Raw genomic sequence first — 17,427 nt, 5'->3', positions numbered from 1 at the left:
GGTGGAAGTCTCGTGGCACGGCTATTTTGGTGAGCTAGCCACTCTTAGTGGACATTTGCGGTAATAGCAAAAATGCACAAGTAAAAAAGTTCAAAACACGATAGAAATATATCCGCTGCCAAAAGCCCATCCTGGACACATTACATTTGTAACCAAAAAGCCACATAAGAACAAATAATAAGGATAGAAAGTAGCTTAACTGCGCTTCACTTTAAGGTGATGTAAACGGCTTTAAAAACACAAGAAATCCACTAAGGAAGAACTAGTCTCCCAGTACTGATATTCTTCGTGATAATCAGTTTCCCTATAAGAATGAGCAAAAAGACAAGGGAAGTAAAACAGGCAGCTTTACTTACCTCCAAAAAGTCAGGTAACCAGTCTAAAAGCAAAAAGAAACACTGTCCCATAGAACTCTATGGGACGAAAGCAGCAACAAGAAAATTGTTTCTAACATTGATTGCACACGTTAACATTTTGCCCATAATGTATGTTCCCTCATATTTAAATGTGTCAGAACTGTGTCCTAATTCTTCTTGATTTACTTTGTCAAATATTAAAAGTTAATGTCACATATGCATGTTTGTAATGCACCAGTTCCTCTGGGGAGTTAAAAGTAGCTGCCGGTCATTGTTAGTTTTAAGGTAAGCAGGCTCTCTTAGGAAAGACGCAGAGTTAAATAGCTGCCAGCAACTTTGAATAATGTCTTGGCAACTTGGGGAAACAATGAAACTTTAAAACAATATTATATAATGCCTTATGGGCAACCATGGGACCGAATATGGCTCTAGCTTTGATGGGTAGCCAGTGGTGCTCTCTTCTGATTTTGGAGATATGGTCAGTTTTTCTTATTCCAAGGGCTTCCCGAAGGGCTTTATTTTGAATAAGTTATAATTTGTTGAGATTTGAGATGGAGGTACTGAGTAATAGTACATCACAGTAGTTAAGTCTTGATAAAATCAAGGCCCTGGCTAGTGTGATGCAATTGGTAGGGGTCAGGAATTGGCGACTGAGAGAGATAAGTTTAGCGGTGTAGGAAGTGGAAGATGAGAGGGCACTGATGTGTTTAGTCCTAGTGAGGTTAGTGTCCAAGTAGACTCCTAGAGTTTTTACATGTTTCAGTACCGGTATTGTGGTACCATCTATGTTGATGGCAGAGTAGTCTGGATGAGGAGCGCTTATTTTGGATTGGGGGCCCACAATGAGAATCTGTCTTCTCATCGTTGAGGCAGAGGCTATTTAATGCCATCCAGTTTTGAATTATGGAGTAGATTTTGTTGATAATCGGGGTATCTTGGGTGTAATTCCCTGAGAGTGGGATAAGGATCTGGGTGTCATCTGCAAAGTTGGTGTAGATGACACCTATGTCATCCAGAGCTGAGAAGAGGAGCTTCATATATGCATTATATAGTGCGGGTGAAAGACAGGAGCCTTGAGGGACACCAATAGGGACTGGTATGGGGTCTGCAGCTTATTTGCCTATGGAAACTCTAGATGTTCATTCCGCAAGGAAGGATTTCATCCATGTGGTGGCGTCCGTGGAAAAGTTGAAGTCTCTAGCTAGGTTGGAGCAGAGTTTATTATGATCCACAAGATCAAACTCTGCGAATAAGTCCAAACGGACTAGTATGCAGAGTTTACCTGAATCTCTGATGGAATCCATTTGGATTTTGAGATCCAGGAGGGCTGTTTCAGTGCTGTGGTTAGGACGGAAACCAGATTGTCTAGTGCCAAGGTGTTGGTTCTGTTCCAAGTGTGCTTGGACTTGGTTGTATGCTATTTTGTCGAGAACATTGAGTAGAAACGGGACTATTGTTATTGGCCTATAATTGGTGGGCACTACGGGGTCGAGGCTGTTTCTTTTTAGGGGGGGTGTGACCCAAGCTTCCTTGATGCTGGCTGGAAGCAGATTGGTATTAAAGGATGCGTTTATGAATTTACTTATGATAGGTGTCAATGTGTGGGCACATGATGAAACTACTTTTGCTGGGACAGAATCTCCTTTGCAGTTAGATGCTTTGAGCTAAGATATGGTGTTAAGCACTAATTCTTGTGAGACAGGAGTGAAGTAGAATGTGGGGTTGGTGTTCTCGTTAAGGGTAGGTAGGTGATCGTCAATAACAGGTTTTTCTGCTAGAAGTTGTTTTTTGGTTGTGATTTTGTTTTGAAGTAGGTCAATCTTGGCAGCTAGATTTCAGTTGTAGTAGGCATCTGCTAGTAGGCAAGGGTTGTCTTTGGAAATAGTCAAAGTGTCCAAAGCTTTGGAGAGCAAAGGCTCTAGGTTTTCAGGTGCGAGTTTGCAAGGATTTCTGGTTTCAAAGGAGTTGGTGGTTTTAGGAGTGGTTGCAAGGGGTTCAATGGTATTAATGGTGAACATGATGTTATGATGGTCTGTCCATACTATCAGAGCAATTGTTTGCAACTCAGACCCACACAAGAGGTCTCTCTCCCCCTGCCCAGCTGTTTGGCATATTAATATTATGTTCATAAAAGGACTAGCTTGTGGAAACAGGGGACAGATTCTTCCCTTGGCAAATTGGAACACAGAAGTTGAAACCTAAATGGTAGGTATCACAGTTTGCAAACTTTGTTATTCCAAAGACATCCCACCTGAGACCTTCATACATATAAGTGCAGGGTAATTGTCAGAGCACATGATGCACAGCCTTTATTTCAAAGGCAATTTGAGCTTATAGCAACAATTCATATTTACCAATGACTCGAACAGGAAGACAGTACGCTGAAAAGAAAAGCCCCATCAGTTCTTCCTTCCATCTATCCTTGTATCTTCTCTGCTCAAAGGAGTAGGGGTTCGAAATCAGTTTGCTTCCCTCACTGAGGAATGTGAGGAGCAGATACAGCATTTCACCCCGCTCGTGTTCCTTAGCCCGCTTGAATGCCTTGCCTTCTACAATGCTTTTTTTTTTCTTCTTGTTCCTAGATGGTAAAGGCTTTTTTATCATATTTTTGTGAAATGGGCCAGCACTTTAGAATTGCAGGGGATCTGTCATTCAAATCTACTGTATTCTCTATCTCCAGATAAAAGATTTCGAGTTGCATTTTTAGAGCTAACATACAAATGTGGTTCATTGGCACAGTGTAGCTTTGTTTGAAACTGTTAAAGTCGATCACAAGTATTTGTTCCTTGGGTACTTTCAGATCTTTGAAATGTTTGTGACATGGTGTTTCCTACACACATTTTCAGGCTTTGATGGGACTCTTTATGATTTCTTCAACGGGTACGAAGACCTAAAAAAGAAGCGCGTTCGCTTTGTGGGGAATGCAGAGCAAAGGATCCAAGAGGATTACTTGCGGATATTGCGATATTTCAGGTGAGTTGATGGGCCATATTACGATGCCAGACTAGCTGTGAGGTACAGAATGTTCTTGCACCTGTGCTCAGGATGAAATATGCCCTGGGTTGCCAGCCCCTGGTTTAACTGAATTGGTCACTGTGTGACATCTCATCTAAAAGTCACCCAAGGCGAGCAATGGAGAATTGGTCTTGATTGGCTGTAGCCTCGGGTGGTAAACTTCATTGCCCAAAGTCGTCATATAATGAGAGTAATGTTATTTCATGGAACACTAGAGGTTTCAACTCTTTTGCCAGAAACCCAAAGGGCCTTTGCTTTTTGCTAAATAGTGACATTTTCACGTTGCTAGAAACTTGGATGTGTGATTGAGTTTTCCCTTGATGGCTATAATGTGATTTGTAGGCGAGCTAGAAAAACTGGGAAAGGCAGCCCCATGGGGTGGACTGTGTATTGGGGCTAAAACCTGTTTTGAGCTTTGCTCCTCAGTTTTCTCATCCTAATGCAATTAGTGCAACTTCTTCTGGGTATAATTCGATTTTTATTTTCTTTTTTTTTTTTTTTTACATTTTCTTATTAATATTTATTATCCTCTTAGAGGTGAAATGACTATGACCATTATAGGCTATATAGCTAATTTCTAATGCTTGTGAATATGCTTAGAATCACATTCTGTGCATATAGTCGGACATCTAGTGGTAATCGAGAAGTATTGCATCTTTTTTTCGAAGATCGAAAAGGGATATCGACATGGGCTTGACTGTGATATTATCCCTAACGTGATGTGTAGTGTACCTAAATTCCTTCACGTGTCGAGGTCCCACCAGATAGTTTTTTTCCACCTAATTAGTCCTTCGCACATACTGCGTAAGAGTTTATATTGCTGATTCAAAACAACCATTGGATTCTTCAGTGGTTAGCTTGCCCTTCAACAACTACTTCGGACTGGTTGATGCCTGATACTGTCCACCGACACTCCATCCTTGACTGCACGGTGACTGTTTTCCACGTGGCCTTCGCCTTCTGGCCTGACCTTAACAGTAGGGAGAGTGGATCCCTGTTTTTCCGACTTCTATCGAGAATGCCTTTTCTTTAAACCTTCTCTGACCTTTTCTTTGGTCTGGCTGCCGTTTCCCTCTGCTATGGAGAGGACACCTTTTAAATTCTGCCCGTCTTGCAATGGCAAATTCACCGATTCAATCAGTACCTCCCTCGTGATCACGATGATCAAGGTCTTAGGCAAACATTTTTGCCTAAGACCTTGAAAGACAGGCGTATGAAATGGTGGGCGGCCAATGCAATGCAGGCTGAGAGTCACTCCCGCACCTGCGCTTCGGATAAGGAGTCTGTCGGCAGCCGCAGCTTCGATTCGGATGCCATTGACCTAACTGTGGAACCCCCACGTGTCCATCCCCCGCCGCGACACGCATGCCGCCGGCAGTGCTATGGGGGAAGGCAAACCTTGGTGACAAAGACACACACGCACATCACCCGCCCGTAAACACACAACCCCTAAACTTTCCCGGCAGATCTGTCGAGGAAAACATCTATGCCCGCAGGCCCGTCAAAGTCTTCGGCAGTGTCTTCCAAACCTCACGGTTCGGCGCCCGCTGTGCACCCACTACTGTGGAATACTACGCATGGCGATTAAATCTTCTACTCCAGCGGGCGATTCCTCAAAATCCATGGCCTGCAACGCGGTAGCGTTGAAAGACGCGCCAAAACGGGTCCACTCATTGAAAATGCTGACAAAGCTTCTGGAGAAGTTTTTCTAAAGCCTGTTTACTTGTTTTGGACCCCAAGAAGGCCTCCCCTTTGACTGAGGACTATTCTCTGGCCTCTCATCTTTACAGGTCACTGCAGCAGGACCCAGCTCCATCTACCCGCCCCTTTTCCCCTACTGATGCTTCAGGCTCCTCTGAGTGGACCAGGGATACATTTGAAGCCTGTATGGACAAAATGTCTGAGTTCATACATTTCTCAGGCCAGTTTGATGATGTTTTGAAATGCTATAGGGCTGTTTATTCTGGTGCCGTCCCTCTAGAATCACAGAGACTCCTCTTCGCATGTGCTCAATTTGCATCCCTGGAGGAATCCCATCCTCAGGACCCCTAGGCAGATGTATTTTTGGATGACGCAGATGACCGCGACCACTATGTCCAGGACCCTAGCCAGGGAGGGCAGGACCCTACCTATCGTGACACGGACTGGAACCCTGCTGATGACTAGGGCACGTGGCACTCCATACCCCCCCCCCCCATGACCGTGATCCTGTGATTATTTTTTTGGACGCTCTTACTGTCACTCAACACAGGGACCCGTCGCCTAACGACGGCCAGATGCTTAAGAAGGCGGCTGATCACTTTAAAATCACCACACAAGAAGCCTCCCTTGGCCGGAGTTTCGTGGACAACCTCCTTAAAGAAAAGGGCCCGGTCAGCCAAGTTATCCCTTTGTTGAACTCAGTGAAGAAGCGCCTGGCCCTCTCATTGCTCACACCATAGCTCACTCGTGCGGTCAATCCCTGTGTGGAGAAAATGTTCTGCCCAGTTCCTTCTGACCCACTGTGTATCCGGGGCTACTCCTGTTCATCAGTACTATTTATTTGATTTATTGTTCGCTTGTTAGGCGCTTATACAGAAAGTAAATATTGTTTCAAAGCACCCACAGGGCAACAGGGAGGAGACAATGGATGAGAAACAATTAAAATACATCAAAAAATATTGAATACAGTGGAGAGGGTGTGTGGGAAAACCTACTATGCCTTGTGAGTGTTCAGAACGTGCAAGTGCAGAAGGGAGAGGGAATGAGATAGGTGCTGGGGTGCTCATGGGTGAGCAACAGGTGAAGTAAGTTAAGTGCAAGCCTACAAGGGAGGTGGGTGAGCTGAGGAAAGTGCTGAGGATAGACAGAAGCTGGGGCGATTCGTTGTGGGAGGTCAGGGCCCTGAGGATGCAGTAGTACCCTGAACACTGTAGAGGAACAGCTGAAATGCCTCAGCAAGAAGTCCCACCCCCATCCTTCCTATATGTTGGAAGCCGAAAGTCACGATATGCCAACACCAGTGATCGTGCCTATTCCGAGAAGAGCCTATGAGAAAATGACAATCTCTTGGAGGTGAAGAGCCCCGAAGGAATATGAAGATAAGAGAAGAAGTTGGTGACGTCACAAGAAGCAAGCGTGAGGCTATGAGAAAAGTGACTGAAGAAGAGAAAGGATAGACCTTATAGAATCTGATGATGAAGTAAAGAATTGAGTAACCTTTCATGTGAGAAGTGAAGATTGCACGTGTGAAAAGCACTGCAGAAAATGCAAGTGGTTTTAGAACTGTACAGATGCAGCAACGCAAGTAGACTTAGTAATCCTAAAGGCTGGCTATACATAGTGAATGGACTGCAGGCGGTGCCACCAATATATAGAACCTGGACATTCGATGTCACAATTTTAGTTAGCTCGGACCCACAGAGAAAGAAGGATCGAAAGCTGTGTCATAGCAAGAGAACAGTTGAAGATCGAGGAAAGACCGAGAAGGCTGTATGGCCTGGTGTCAAAGGCTGGAGTGGCCAAGAACTAGTTATCTATCTTTGAAGAACAGTGAATGTGAGAAGCAGAACCATCCCTTGTTAAGGTGCGAAGCAAGAACACCACGGATGCCATTAGATACTCCCACACCAGCACCCGACAACTGTGTCAAAGACAAATCTTGGTGCTCAAATATACAGCTCGCATTAGCCAACAAAGTTACAACTCTTCAAGCCAAAATCACAAAGAAAAAAGCTTCACTCTCTACCATTCCCGCACACAACAACCTCCCGCACTCTTCCACAAATAATGTTGCCTGCCCTTGATTCAAATTCTCAAAAGTCTCTATCATCGAGACCCAAAAAACCATCCTCACGCTTAAACCTTCCAACTGTAAAGGAGACCTATGCCCCCCACCCAACTCATAAAGGACGCAGCTAGAGACCTGGCCCCCTTCATCAGTAAACTAATCAATGCTTCTTTTTCCATGGGCTCTATACCAAGGAATCTCAAAGAATCTTGGGTACTACCCCTACTCAAAAAGCAAACGCTTGACCCAGCCATATCGACCAATTACTGCCCTATTACCACTCATTCACTGTGGACAACAACCTTATCACCGTCGCCACAATAGTGAAAACTCTAGGCGTTTGCATAGATTCGACCCTTACCTTTAACAAGCAGGTTAGTGCTATGGCTTCTGCGACCGCATACACTTATAAATTAATCAGAACAGGTAAACCCTTCCTCTCCAACAGTAGCTGTATCACCTTGGCCAGAGCGCTGATTCTGTCAAAGTTGGATTATTGTAACGCTCTTTACATTGGTGCCAACAAGGCAACCATTAAGAGGATCCAGCTTCTTGTGGGATGTCTCAAACCACTGGTCCAGGCCCTGCAACATTACTGTGCATTGCTGGCAGCAGAAACCTCAGAAATGGCCACTGGAAAGCATGCTGCTCGCTAAAAATCACCCAAAAGTGCGCAGTAAAAATCTGAAAAATAAGCCGCCATCCACTTTTGCCTATCTTAGTGAGCACAGGAGATCACTGCCAAAACCCACCATTGGGCTACCCACAAAGTAGCCTGAAATCACTTGAAAAAGCCTGAAAAATTTGCAAAAATCATGACTCACAAACCACCCAAAAAGATCCAACCTCCTTGTTGGATGGTGAACATTATGCTACTGCAAGAATCCACATAAATACAATGTCAGCAAGAATCATATGTCATCAGAACAAAATCCACTTTTGAGGATTGCTTGCTGGAATAAACCTGTAAAAAATGGGTGTAATACCGTTACTCACCTCTGTCAGAAGCCGGCGATTTAAAACCTATCTTGTGTAAGTTGAACATTGAACTCAAACTATGCCAAAGAAAGACTTGCTATCAGAAGTCTAAGAGGTGGATACAATTCAAAACTATATTATGAAAAGGCTTGAAGTAAGAAATTGGTTGATGTATTTGTGATATTTTAAGATGAGACAATTTCAGACATTGGGTTTAAGAGTTAAAGTTTCCCACACTGTGCTTCAAACACATTCCACACCTTCTCCCTGAACAAAGGAAACTTCCCCCTGCCCTTGGCTAAGAGAATGGCAGGCTGGTGTGAAAAGGAACTGGGAGGGGCACCCTGGCCTGTTGCTCTGAGTGCAGACAATGGAGTCCTTGAGCTGAATAGGAATGCTGATTCGGTTGTAACTGACAACAAACTGCTCTGGCAGGAAGAAAGCCATGTGACCCTCTGACTCAGCCCAACTCTGGGGGCGGGCCAGACTGAAAATGTGGATTTGAAATTGGATTAAATATATGTTCAAGGAAAATACTTCTTAAATATTGTACCGAACTGACAAAAATATGAAACTTGGAGATTGTTAAAATGAAAAATTTGCTGACAGTTTAAGACTAATTTGTAATCTGTGCGATGTTCTGAGGCTGAACCCCCGGAATTTATTCATATTGTAGCCATTGTGTTTATGTTAGGAACATGAATAATTACAGAAATGTGGCCAGATGAGATGTGTATGCATGTATACAAATTGGTGCAGAACTAACATTGAGAAACCCACCAAAAGTGCGAAAAAGTTGTCATTTACGAACCAAAGCCCGTAGGAACATGGGACCTGAACAGAGACGTGCCTTAATTAATCTGTGATGTGTATATGTAATATTAACAAGTTGTGCATATTGTAAATATGTTTTTTATGAAAAATGAGATACACTGTACAGACACAAAGGGGAGGGTTTTTCCCTAAGCCATAAACATGACACACTGCTCCTTTCTCAAATCAGGGGACAGTAAATTCTCTGACCTATCAGATCCTTAGAGGGTTGGGCATAGATAAATACACAAATCTACGCGTTGGATACCCACTTTGGAAATGGATAAATAGGGACTGCTGAGGACAGGAAACCCACACATTTTCCACTCCTCAACTGATTTCTTGGCGAAGCACCCTGCAGGAAGATCCAGGCTCCAGACATAGATCCAGAGACCAGACTCTAGAACCAAACTCTAGAACTTTGAAGCAGAGAGGCCTAACCCAAGAAGCTGAACCCTTTTTCAGCAGGCCTTCAGAATCATTTGCAACCTGATTCTAATCCCTAAACTTCCAAGGGGCTCAAATTCAACAGCTGGGCTGTGCTGTTTTGCTGTCCTAGCTAAGAACCCCGTGCTAGAACCATGATCCAGACCCGCACAGCAGAGCTGTAACCCAGAACCCGTCAGATCCAGTCCAAGAGGCTGCGCAGACCAGAGTGCCTTGATGAGAGCAGAGTCCAGGTGCCCTGAATCCTGTCCGGTGGCGAGAGTGAAGTCCAAACCCTTGACCAGATCTTTGACAGGCCCATTCCATTCCAAAGCCATAGGAGTGAGTATTTAGTCTTGAACTGTCCATAGTCATCTCTTAGTTTAAAGTAATCCTATTCAATCCATTTCAACCTGTCCAGAACTGCATTATAGAATATTGTGTCCATCCAGAATTCTTCTCATTATATTGTCTGTGATAACTGTAGCGATAATCATCTATGCACTGATATTTTGAAGAAAGTCAAATGTCCTGGCGCACAACAGCCAGAGTGGAAGGCGCCCTGTTCTGGTGGTTGTCCCGTTGGCTATCTTGTACTTTCATAGCTCCTTAGTATAAGTCCATCTTGATTCCTAATCTTTAAAGCGCATCTTTCATTTTTGAAATCTTGACTCTGTTTCTGAAAAATCTACCTTCACAAAAACCTCTAACTTTTTAAACGAAATTTAAATGTCATTTTGAAGCTAACATCCTCAGCTTTCCACAAACCCAAAACGACATTCCAATTCCTTATAGTTTTGCTGTAATCGCGTTTCACGCATGCAGAAAAGTTGCAGCGATTTCGCATTTGGCTCAATTTCACCCCATGTAAAAAAAAAACTGCTCTTTCTTGCTTTCAACTTCTGAATTTCGTTTTCCATCGGCTAAACATTCTATAATCATTGCTAGTGTTGTCCTGAGCCAATCCAGAGCAACTCTCACTAGTTCTGAATCCATTTAGTGAATTAAAATCATTTTTAGCATTTTTCCCATTTATTGCAAATCACATTCAAAAGCGATTGACCTGTTTTAAAATCATACTTGTTCTCCCTAGCTTGCTGGGGGAAGTGGGATTGAAACTGCAATTGTGGATTGTTATTCCTGATACCTGTGTGCCCTCATTCCATCTCTTCATATTGCATAGTGAGGGGAGTGAGTAGTCACAGGGGAAAGAGTGATCACATTGTCTTTGATCAAAGTCATATCAAGTTTTATTTCTGTGTTGCATTCTTTCCTATCATTGCATTTTCTTGAACCCATATAAAGTATTCTCTGCTACATTATTCTTCCTATTCCTACTCCTAATTGATTAAAGAGATTGTTGATACTGTAATATTACCTATTGCTGATCATTGTTCATATTCATAAGATTGATATTCAGATATTATTCATATTCATAAAAGTATAATCTATATATTGTTCAATTCTTCAAATCTTTTAATTAGCAAAACAAACCTATTTCTTGGTTCAGTGAGACCAGGGGGAATTCAAAGAGAGGGGCGTTCTAAAAGGGTACATCATCCAGAATTAAACGAACTTTGACATAAAAATATCTAAATAAGGGTTTCCATTGGGCATCCCCTACTAGCCATTGGCTTAGTTGGAGTGCCGGATTGAAATCACTTACATTCTCCAGAATAACGCTCTGAGAGCAGCACTTGGAATCTCAAGAAGTGATCATATATCTGAAACCAGAAAAGCTAACAATTGGCTCTCAACTCAAGAAAAAATTCAGCTAAAAGCCGCTTCACTCGTTTTCAAATGTTTAAATGAAGCTGTTCCTCGCTATCTTTCAGAGAGATTCTTCAAATCTATTCCTATAAGATACACTAGATCATCCAGCACCAACTGTCTCGCAGTTCCTCGATTTAAACTCTCCAGAGTTGGAGGATGCAGCTTTCAGATTAAAGCAGCTCTGCTTTGGAACTCGCTACCTCCCATCCTGTGAGTGGACCAATCTTACCCCAAATTCCGTCAGAACTTCATAATGTGGCTAAAAAACTTAGACCAGCGACTGACCTATCTCCTTCTCACCCATTTGTACCAAGGTGTAAATATGCCCACCCATTTGTACCAACGTGTAGATATGTGTATTTAGATGGATATGATCTATTTCCCCTTTGTAAAAAGCTGTACTTTGTATGCCCCCACTTATGTGTGCAACTAAGCTGTAAGTTATCCAACGCGTAGATTTGTGTATTTATGTATAAATGGATATGATCTATATCCCCTTTGCAAAAAGCTGTACTTTGTATGCCCCTACTTATGTGTGTAACTAAGCCGTAAGTTATCTTCTGCAATGCGCCCTGATACCTTTGGGTCTGGAGCGCAATACAAGTATTAAAACAAACAAGTTGTATTCATTTAATACAAATAAATGCGAGAAAAGGAGCCAAATTGTTTCCTGTTACATGGGTTGGATGGAAATAGAAACTGGGCATGCAGCTCTAGACATGAGATAAGAATGTGCTGACACTCAAGTATATTCTCAGGAGCAAGGATACTTTGCAAGGCCAAGTTCAAAGACAATCTGCATGACCGAAGGCATGAGCGATGATGGATGTCAGCTAATTGGGTGCAGAGACATGGTCAAGCCCACCCACTGACACCTGGGGTACCAGTTTACGTGCTGCTAGTGAGTTGAATGTTCTAGAAGGGCACGAGCGTGCCAACCAATTGTAGAGGGCCATATAATGAAGAGCCCTATAGTTTGATAGCCAATGATGTACGGTGTATCTAGTAACAGTTGAAGATGACTTGCACTATGGGTGGGCATAAGTTGTCCACCTGACTGTAGAGACCCAATCACAACCCATTCCCATACAGAAAGTATGCTTAGATGTTCCCCTGGAACCTATCACAACCCCTCGTAGGTTTTCTTAGTTTGCCATGTAGTATGACATCCCGTATGACAAACGTTTAGTATATAAATTAGATTTTTTATGAAATGCAATGAGCGAACTTGTGCAACGTCCGTTGATGTCCGTTGTAACTCCCTGTTTTAGATAATTGATAATAAAACGGTCGGATGAGTTTGACAACTTCCTGAGTAGGTCTTATTATTGGTGTAAGAGTTATTCTGCATCCCACCCAGAGCATGACATGTTATTGATTAAGGACCTGGATTCAACACCAAATATGCAACTCTGAGATTGGCAGAGGAGAGAGGAGGGGAGGAGGAGGTGAAGAGGACGGTCTTGAGGATCTTCCGGAATTTAAGAAAGTCCTTCTCAGGACAAAGAGGGAGAGGGAGGCTGTTCCAAAGACTAGAGCCAGCTGAGGAAAGCGATCAATCTCCTACCCTCTGTTTAGCAAACACAAGGAGTTGGTGCCAGGGGAGAACAGAGGTCTAGAGGGGGAATATTTAGTAAGAGTTGCAGATAGTGTGGTCCCAGTTAGGGAGAATGTTCATTTCTGTGAAAATTTCCCTTGAACCTTTAGAGACACTCAGCTCTTTTGCTGGACTCAAGGCTTTTTACTTTTTACTCCTGAGTGGGTGGGACCTTTTTCTCACTCACGTGTTTTCCTGACTATGATTTTCTATGTTCCTTACTGTTTTATGTAGTCTGGTAAACTCCATAGGCATCTGCTTTTGCATTGCGACACACAGCACCTTTTGTGCAGTGCCATTGAGCAGTCCCTTGGACCTCTCTTAATGTTTAACTACATCTTCTTGGGTGAACTACTGTTCCCAAGAATAGTAAGATGACCCCTGTCTTACTTACCTTTACTTTATGGGTCCAGCACACACCACGCTTTGTGGAGTACTGGGGTGGGGGGGTTACATACCCTTTCCTCATGTAACATTTTGTTACACTAACTCACTTCAATGGCTAGTGGCAGTGATTTCTTTTTTACTACCTGGTGACATCTTTCTGCAGGCTGATACCTCAACTGCAGTGCTGTACCACGGGTGACCATTTTCTCAAAATGGCCCCTGTCGTCTTATTTCACCATTTCTAGTTGGTTTCATCGGGGCTTTTACTCTTATTGCATCGGGTGTGAGTGCTTTGTGTTTTGCCTTTGGCGGGCTTCAGCCCTGAAGCCCACCCAAGGTTCCAGTATATCTGGGAAGGCACGAAGTCCCTGTCCTTGGTCTCTAAGTGTGCCTGAATGAAACCAGTACCTATTGGCCGGCTGGCTGTTCTAGAGGTGAATGAATGGGAACTTGCATAAAAAGTGAGGTTTGTGGGGCTAAAAGAAGAGTCGACCACTGGAGGATAACATCCGAAGCAGACGACGAGAGAAGATGCCAGCAGCACCCTCCTGGACCACAAAATGCCCGGTGAAGCCCTGCAGCTGTGCTGTCCCCGTTTTCTAATCGACAGGCAAGACCCGTGCGGGACGACTTCCTCCCTTAGGCTGGTGGGACCAACTAGCCTCGAGACAAACTCTATTTTGGCGCAACCCGGGGTACCTCGACCACCTGTGAGTGCATTGTCGTGCGAATCCGGCCAGATATTCGTAGGCATCCAGAGGACCCTACAGAAGCAAGAAATTTGCGTCTAGAGTCCCCTCACCAGAGTCCAGGACCGAGGGATCAAGGAAATCCTAACTGGAGCTTTTTGTTCTTCTTTGGTGCTGATAAAAAGGCACCAAAACCACAGAGCCGCTGAATCGATGGAAATCCATTGCTGCCGAGACCCTTTCTCGTGTGTTGCCGCAGGAGCCCGCCAGACGTCCTCCCTTTCGCCACCACGACCAAGGACCAGGAACAAGGGTCTGCAGCAATGCATCCAGCTGGAACAACTTCTTCATTTCAAAGGTACTGTGGGGCTTGGGGTATACCATCCTTTTGCTATTCGGGGTGCTTCCTACCTTTGGGAGTGCGATTTAACCCTACACTAAGTTGACCTCAACTTACCTGCACTGGTCTTACAGCTTATGCTTTCTAAAGGTGATTCCTATGAGTTGCTGTGATTTCTCTTTTGAACACTGACTATTTAAGAACATTTTTCTAAGAAGTAGAGCATCAGAACTTTGACTTTGCCCATTGTCTTTGGCTGTCCTGGCTCCCTATAGGTCTCCTTCTGAAACTATTGGCTTTGGCAGTGCGTGTTCCTTTACCGGTTTTAAATGCTGAACACTTTAATGCTTGGATAATATACTGCCTGCATCCCTTTGGGAGAATCTAACTGTTCTTATAACTCATCAGTCTGCTCTGATCTAACTCTAACCTTTCCTTCCTTAAATACTCAATACTGCAAAGGTGTTACCAATATAAATGTTATACTGACCTTAACTGACGTCACCTCTGGGTGCAGGAACATGTGTAACATATGAATGAATTATCACCTGCTTTATTGTTCACTTTTTTAATTGAATCCTAACTTGGGATTAATGTTACAACTATTTGCTGCTTTTTAAGGAATGCTTTAAATATCTTTGTGTATAAATAAATAATGTATTATAACTTTAAGTGTGTCTTGTGTAGTCCTGCACCAGTTGGACAGCACTAATTGTTACCTAACAGCCCGGCCTCAGACAGCCTTGTGCATGATACAGAGAGATTTGAATTTAATCCGTGAAACAACCGGGAGCCAGTGAAGACTTTTTAGGGCAGGAGAGATGTGGTCCCTGGGCTTGAGGCCAAGGATAAGTGTTGCTGTCCTATTTTGGATTAGCTGGAGGGGTCGTAGAGTGGAAGAAGGTAGATTGAGCAGATTGCAATAGTCAAGCCTAGAGAGAACCAAGGCTTTGGTAACATTGAGCTTCTGGGGTAAGTGAGAAAAGATAGAATTCCTTTGGGCAGGAAGAGCTGAAAGTGGGACTTCTTGGCAATGTCTTGAGTGTGAGGGAGGGAGGAAGGAGAGAGAGCAGTCGAAGATGACTCTGAGGTTTCTGGCTTCGGAAGAGGGAGCCGGGGGGAGAGCCCATGGAAGAAGGCCACAGTGAAGGGAAGAATTTGGGTGCCGGGGTCCCAATCGGAAGGATCTACGTTTTGCTGGCGTTGAGGCAGAGATAATTGGAAGTGCACCACGCCTGGATGGCAGAAAGGCAGTCCGGGTTGATGGAAGGTGCAAGAAGCTCAACAGGAAGTTTGAAAAAGAGTTGTGTGTCGTCAGCATAACACTGGAAGTTGGGGGAGAAGGAGGAGATGAGGACTGCCAGCTGAGTAAGGTGATGTTAAAGAGCCAAGGCGAGAGAATAGAGCCCTGGTGGACACCACAGGTGGTGAAGGAATTAGTGGAGGAAAACGTGCCCAGGATGATTTGGGAGGAGCGTTCAGTTAGGAAGGAGGTCAGCGAGTCCAGTGCCTGCTCAGAGATACAAAGGGTGTCATGGAACCTTTGTATGAGGATCGAGTGGTTGACCGTGTCAAATGCGGAGAGATCAAGGATGAGGACAGCAGGGGAGTTGAGACAGGGCCAACTTCTCCAGCAGTTTCCCCAGCAAGGGGGTGATGGAGATAAGGCGGTAGTTGGCTGGACAGGAACGGTCTGCTGACAGTGTTTTAAGGAGGGGGCGAACAAGGGGGAGTGCTTGAGGGAGGAGTGGAAATGGCAGGAGTGCCACTATCTTCGTCATAATCTCCTCCCGACGAGGACTGCAAGAAATTGTACGCCCATGGCAAAAGTGTCCCCTTACCTGCTGCCTTTTTCACCTGGATTGCCAACAATACCACGCCCCTGGCGAGCTCCAGTGACATTCATTGGGTACTCGTTCAAGACTGCCTCCAAGACGTTCCGGAACCCACTCACACCCACCTTCTAGCCATGGTTGCAAAGGGAAGGCAAGTCACGCAAAATATTCTTAAGAATAGTGAAACTGCGGGACGTGGCCGTACCCAGGGGACTCATCTCAAGCGCCACGCCTGGCTCAAGAATGCAGGGTTTAAGCTGGAGACCCAGGCCTCTCTCTTAATAAGCCAGTGGAGGACGCCAACCTTTACCTTTTCTGTAAGGCAGTCGATATGATATGGCATTAATAACGCGCCTATACACAAGTTTTTCAAGGAGTGATAAGGCAAGGGAGGGGAAACGGAGGGAGGACAACAAACAATGATCTTACTAGGCCTAATGACGTGCAGATCGCGCAGGGGAGAGGAGAAGTGCTGGGGGTCTGGCGGGTGGGAGGATGGACAAGTGTAGTACAAGGACAAACAGGAGAAAAACAGGTAGTGCAGCCAACGGGTGGCAAGTGCGGGTGTTGGGAGTGCAGACATTAAGTGTCAGATAGGTGCAGGAGAGGGGTCTGTAGGGTTACAGATACAGACCACAAGTTTGGGGGGTGCCGAGAGGCAGTGCTGGTATGCAGCTGGACAGGCAGGAACCTTGGCCCACGATCAGACGGTTGACGGGTGGCCAGTGCACATAACAAGCAGGACATCAGCAGGGGATAGGAAGAGAGAAGGCAGAAGCGTAGAGGAAGGTCTTGAGGTGCTACCAGAGCTGGTTCTGATCAAGTTTCAGAGAGGTAGGGAGGCTGTTCAGAAAGAGGCACCAGTCACAGAAAGAGATCAGCCCCCAACTCGTTGCTTGGAGAAGTGACTGGCCCTCAATGAGTTGGAGGAGGAGGACCGAAGAGCTTGAGTAGGAAAGATATGTTGGTAGAGTTGGAGGTATTGAGGTCCCAGGCCCCAGAAAACCGTGTGGACAATGCAGAGGGTCTTGAACTTGATCTGTGCCGCCACTGGGAGACAATGAAGAGATTTCCGTGCTGGAGAGATACGATCCCTGGGCTTGAGGCCAAAGGCCAAGTCTTGCAGTCCTGTTCTGAATGAGTTGGAGAGGACGGAAAGTAGAGGCAGGTAGATTTAAAAATGGACTGTTGCAGTAGTCCAGCCTAGAGAGAACCAGAGCTCTGGAGACAGTGAGCTTCTGGGGGAAAGTGAGGAAGGGAAGAATACCTCTGAGGAGGTGCAGCTGGTAGTTAGACTTCTTAGAGACGTCAGAGATGTGAGGAGAGAAGGAGAGAGTAGAGTATAAGATGACCCTGAGGTTCTTAGCCTCAAAGGTATGAGTAGGAAGAAGGCCCAGAGTGGGCAGCCAGAGAGTGAGAGGAAAGGAGGATGATGATGAGCCGATGAGG

The 17,427-nt window shown here is 44.7% G+C and overlaps 1 protein-coding gene across 3 annotated transcripts in view; it reads left to right on the top strand.

The window, feature by feature from the left end:
• TRNT1 (tRNA nucleotidyl transferase 1) overlaps positions 1-17,427 on the top strand; it is a 212,791-nt gene that overhangs the window by 92,329 nt on the left and 103,035 nt on the right. For all 3 annotated transcript variants that reach the window (XM_069643520.1, XM_069643521.1, XM_069643522.1), the window contains one exon: positions 3,203-3,329. In XM_069643520.1, the coding sequence (XP_069499621.1) occupies positions 3,203-3,329 (127 nt within the window). The remainder of the gene's footprint in view (positions 1-3,202; positions 3,330-17,427) is intronic.

Source organism: Ambystoma mexicanum, chromosome 2p, assembly GCF_040938575.1.
Source record: "Ambystoma mexicanum isolate Mex_15411 chromosome 2p, UKY_AmexF1_1, whole genome shotgun sequence".
NCBI lineage: Eukaryota > Metazoa > Chordata > Amphibia > Caudata > Ambystomatidae > Ambystoma > Ambystoma mexicanum.
This window is presented reverse-complemented; position numbering and strand designations above follow the sequence as displayed.